The following is a 4,913-nucleotide window of genomic DNA, read 5'->3' on the forward strand; positions in this document are numbered from 1 at the left end:
AAAAATGAGGAAAAAATGAGGAAAAAATGAGGAAAAAATGAGGAAAAAATGAGGAAAAAAATGAGGAGAAAATGAGGAAAAAATGAGGAAAAAATGAGGAAAAATGAGGAAAAAATGAGGAAAAAAATGAGGAAAAATGAGGGAAAATGAGGAAAAATATGAGGAAAAAGGTCACGTGTCCCACTCCTGCCAGAATTCCATAGGCTTCCATAAAAAATAAAATGTAAAGGAAATCATTTCTGAGCTATTCTAAATTGGGAAAAAAACGTTCAAACAATGGAAAGGGGGGAAAAAATCCTGGAAAATCCAGGTTTTCCTGGCTTTAAAGGCTTTCCAAGGCACTGCAGGGAGGGAGGGAGGGAGGGGGAATTTCCTGCCCGTCCCGTGGTGCTCCCGAGGGATCCCGGATCCGTTCCGGGGGAATTTGGTGGATTTTGGTCCCAGTGGATCCAATCCCAGCACAGGAGGGTGGAAATCCACTGGGATTTGTCTTGGAGGAAGAAAAATTGGGATAGGGAAGAAAGTAAAATGGGGAAAAATAAAAAAAAAGGGGAGGAAAAATTGAGGAAAACAGAGGAAACTAAAAATGGAGGAGAGTAAAAAAAATAGGGAAAAAATCGGGAAAAATTCATAAAAAATAGGGAAGGAAAACAGGGAAAAATAGGGAAAAGGTAAAAAGAAGTGAAGTGAAATGAAATGAAAGAAAATAAAATGAAATAAAAATGAAATTAAATGAAATTAAATAAAATAAAAATTTTAAAAAATGAAATGAAGTGAAATGAAATAAAATAAAAATGAAATGAAATAAAATAAAAATGAAATAAGATAAAAATGAAATAAGATAAAAATGAAATAAAATAAAAATGAAATAAAATAAAATAAAAATGAAATAAAATAGGGGAAATAAAAAAAAAGGGATAAAATAAAAAAGGGGAAAAAATAAAATCGGGGAAAAATAGGGGAAAAAGTAAACTAAAATATGGAAAGAAATATTTAAAAAACAGGGAGAAAAGGTCAAAAAGAAACCAGGAAAATCACGGAACTGGGAAGGAGCAGCACAAAGGCAGCGCCCCACAAGGAAGGGCAGCGGTTCCCTGGGAATGGCCCTGGGAATCCCCCTGGGAATGGCCCTGGGAATGCCCCGCAGCCAGGGAAGGAGGGAAGGAGGGCCGGGGAGCCCCGGGATGGCTCCTCCAGAGGGGACGGGAACGGGAGCGGGAACGGGAGCAGCGCTGCTCATCCCGGAGGGCCGCGGGATTCCCGCCGGCCCCGCCCAGCCCTGCGAGCCAATGGAAGCGCCGTGATCCCACGGGGGTCGGAATTCCCAGTGGAATTCCCGGTGCCGCTGCTGGAAGTGGTTCCCAGTCCCACTGCGGGGTGACATTCCCAATCCCTGCGGAAGCGATTCCCGATCCTGTGGAAGCGATTCCCGATCCCTGTGGAAGCGATTCCCGATCCCTGTGGATTCCCAGTCCCTGTGGATTCCCGATCCCTGTGGATTCCCGATCCCTGTCTCCCCGCGGTTACTGATTCCCAGGCACTCCGAGCCCGGCCTGGCTGGGCCGTGTCCTCGCTCTCCCGGGATCTGGGGATCCTTGGGGTCCCTATTTCCTCCGGGATTGGCTCTGGCTGCTCTGGCCCTTCTGGTGCTGCTGCTTCACCTGCGCCAGGATGTCCCGGATCTTGCGCTGAGCCATCTGGGAACGACAGGCAGGGATTCATGGAATGCTGCAATCCCATCCCATCCCATCCCATCCCATCCCATCCCAGCCCTCGCTGTCCCAGGCCGCTCCCAGCCCGTCCAGCCTGGCTTTTCCCATCTCAATTTCCCAATTAAACCCCTTTCATTTCCAGTTTCCACCCAAGTCCAGGTGCAGCTCCTATCCCAGGGCTCTCCCGTGTTTTTCCTGGGAATGACGGGCGGGATTGATGAGATGATGACCAAAAATGAGCTCTTTGAGCAACGCCAAAGCTTTGGATCCTGCCCACGCAGTCGCTGGTGGGAATTTAATTATGGGATTCCCAGACTGGTTTGGGTTGGAAGGATTTAAATCCCATCCCATTCCAGCCCCTGCCCTGGACAGGGACACCTCCCACCGTCCCAGGGTGCTCCAGCCTGGCCTGGGACACTTCCAGGGATCCAGGGGCAGCCACAGCTTCCCTGGGAATTCCAGCCCAGCCAGGAATTCCTCCCCAGTGTCCCACCCAGCCCTGCCCTATTCCAGTTTGAAGCCATTCCCTGTGTCCTGTCCCTCCAGGCCTTGTCCCCAGTCCCTCTGCAGCTCTCCTGGAGCCCCTCCAGGCCCTGCAAGGGGCTCCGAGCTCTCCCTGGATCCTTCCCTTCTCCAGCTGAAAAATCCCAAATCTCCCAGAACTGCAAAGCATGGGGGGATCCCTGAGACCTCAGGAAAAGGGAAACGACCTCGTTTGCCATGGAAAATGCTCCAGTGTCCAGCACGGCCACCAGACGTCTCCCAGACATCCCATCTTCCATGTTCTAGTCAGGTTTGGGATTGACGCTCCCACATCCCAAACAGCAGCCATGCCCAGCAGCCAGGCATGGAATAAACCATTCCCAGGAGGATTCCCACGGGGACACAACCCTGGAGAAGCCCCGGAGAGCTCCCGCAGCTGCCGGCGCCGTACCTGGCTGGCGTAGAAGTGCCCGATGATCTTGACGATGACCTGCTCGTTCTCGTCCGGGGTCTGCTCCCGCGGCACCACCACCTCGGCCGCCGTCAGGTTCTGCAGCTCGTTCACCTGCGGGGCACCGACGGCGTCAGCCCCGCAGGAAAACCCCGGCTGCTTCCCGGGAATTCCGCCCCCGGGACGTGCTCCTCCCGTCCCCACTCACGGTCTTGCCGCCCTTGCCGATGACCCGGCCGGCGGCCGAGGCCGGCACGCGGATGTGCGTCTCCAGCTTCACCTCCTCCTTCGGCCCGAAGAAGTTCTCCTCCTTCAGCTTCCCATAAATCCTGCCCTGGGCCTGGAGAAGGGATGGAGTCAGGAAGGTCCCACCCTGAGATCCATCCCTGGATGGGGCAGCGTCCCATCAAATCTCTGTCCTTTGGAATTTGGAAAACTGAGGAGAAATGTCACGTGTCCCGCTCCCGCCGGAATTCCATAGGCTTCCGAATAAAGTAAAATTTAAAAAGAAATTGTTTCCGGGCTACTCTAAACTGGAAAGAAAACCACTCAAACAACAGAAAGAGGGGAAAGAATTCCCCTGGGAGAGCTGATCCTGGGATTACCCAGCTGCAGATTGGGGGGTTCAGAGCTGGGGTCACCCCCCTGCCCTCCCTCACAGGGGACACCCCGAAGCCCCCGGCCTGGTGGCAGCACAGGGAGCTCCACCCCCGGATTTGGGCTGGATTTGGGCTGGGGCATCATCCCGTAAAATCTTCAGAATTCCAAACCCTCTCAGCCCCTGGGAGAGCCCAGATCTAAATTAGGGGCTCAGTTGGGGTCACCCCCCGCCCTCCCTCACAGGGGACACCCCGAGCTCCCCGGGGTGGTGGCAGCGCACCTTGAACTGTGCCTCAGGCGGGCCGGTGATCACCACCATGCGCACTTTGGAGTCCGGCGTCTCCGGAGGCGCGATCTGCAACGGAACGGACACGGCGCTACAGCCCCACCCGCGCTTCCGGGGGGCTTTTCCTGGGAAAAATGTTCCTAACTGGGGACAAAAGGGCCCCCGAGGGACGGCCCCACCTTGATGGAGGCGCTGGCGAAGCGCGAGAGCTGCTTGATGTGCTGGCCCTTCTTGCCGATGATGGCCCCGACCGCCTGCGCCGGGATGAAAACGTGCACGGTCTCCTGCTCCGGGGGCTGCGGGAATGGGATCGGGAGGCAGGGTCACTGTTTGGGGTCAGTGCCACCATTTGGGGCTCCCTGTCACCATTTGGGGGTCAGTGTCTCCATCGGGGGGGTTCCTGTCACCATTTTTGGGTCGCTGCCACCATTTTTGGGTCACTGTCACCATTTCGGGGTCACTGTCATCATTTTGGGGTCACTGTCACCATTTGGGGGTTCCTGTCACCATTCGGAGGGTTCCTGTTACCCTTTTGGGGTCACTGTCACCATTTGGGGGGTTCCTGTCACCATTTCGGGGTCACGGTAACCATTTTGGGGTCCCTGTCATTTTGGGGTCCGTGTCACCATTTTTGGATCATTGTCACCCTCCTACTCCCCAGCGATGCCCACACCTCTCCCACGGGGCTGAGCCACCCTCAGCGCCTTTCCCACCGCCTTTCCCCCAGATGACTCCAGCCCGTCCCGCCTCCCTGCCCATCCCAGGGGAGTTTTCCATCGGGAATATCCCGAGCGGGGTCACCCACCATGAAGGAGCTGTAGGGAGCGGCCCCGGAGACGCTGCTCGGGGGCGGCGGCACCGCCGTGGAAGAGGCCGGGAAGAGCCCGACAGCGGCCAGGTTCAGGCCGGGAATGAGGTGGGATTGTAACTGAGGGGAAAACAAACGGAGATTTGGTCAGGGGTGAGGTGGGATGGTGGCTGAGGAGAAAACAAATGTGGATTTGGTCAGGAATTGTAACTGAGGGGAAAACAAACGGGGATTTGGTCAGGAATTGTAACTGAGGGGAAAACAAATGGGGATTTGGTCAGGAATTGTAACTGAGGGGAAAACAAACGGGGATTTGGTCAGGAATTGTAACTGAGGGGAAAACAAATGGGGATTTGGTCAGGAATCATAACTGAGGGGAAAACAAACGGGGATTTGGTCAGGGATGGTAACTGAGGGGAAAACAAAGGGGGATTTGGGCAGGAATTGTAACTGAGGGGAAAATAAACGGGGATTTGGTCACGAATTGTAAGTGAGGAGAAAACAAACGGGGATTTGGTCAGGGATGGTAACTGAGGGGAAAACAAATGGGGATTTGGTCAGGGATGGTAACTG

At 54.0% G+C, this 4,913-nt stretch overlaps 1 protein-coding gene across 2 annotated transcripts in view; it reads right to left on the bottom strand.

Moving 5' to 3' along the window:
- Positions 1-1,014: 1,014 nt before the first annotated feature.
- The window catches only part of IGF2BP1 (insulin like growth factor 2 mRNA binding protein 1), a 20,793-nt gene continuing 16,894 nt past the window's right edge, over positions 1,015-4,913 (bottom strand). For both annotated transcript variants that reach the window (XM_042048273.1, XM_042048355.1), the window contains 6 exons: positions 4,338-4,460; positions 3,712-3,828; positions 3,527-3,601; positions 2,855-2,986; positions 2,647-2,760; positions 1,015-1,697 (listed from right to left, as the gene is read on the bottom strand). In XM_042048273.1, the coding sequence (XP_041904207.1) occupies positions 1,605-1,697; positions 2,647-2,760; positions 2,855-2,986; positions 3,527-3,601; positions 3,712-3,828; positions 4,338-4,460 (654 nt within the window). In that variant the 3' untranslated portion in view covers positions 1,015-1,604. The remainder of the gene's footprint in view (positions 1,698-2,646; positions 2,761-2,854; positions 2,987-3,526; positions 3,602-3,711; positions 3,829-4,337; positions 4,461-4,913) is intronic.

This window comes from Corvus kubaryi, unplaced genomic scaffold, assembly GCF_017639235.1.
Source record: "Corvus kubaryi isolate FWS band 111438036 unplaced genomic scaffold, C.kubaryi_AGA036_p1.0 123, whole genome shotgun sequence".
NCBI classification, from domain to species: domain Eukaryota; kingdom Metazoa; phylum Chordata; class Aves; order Passeriformes; family Corvidae; genus Corvus; species Corvus kubaryi.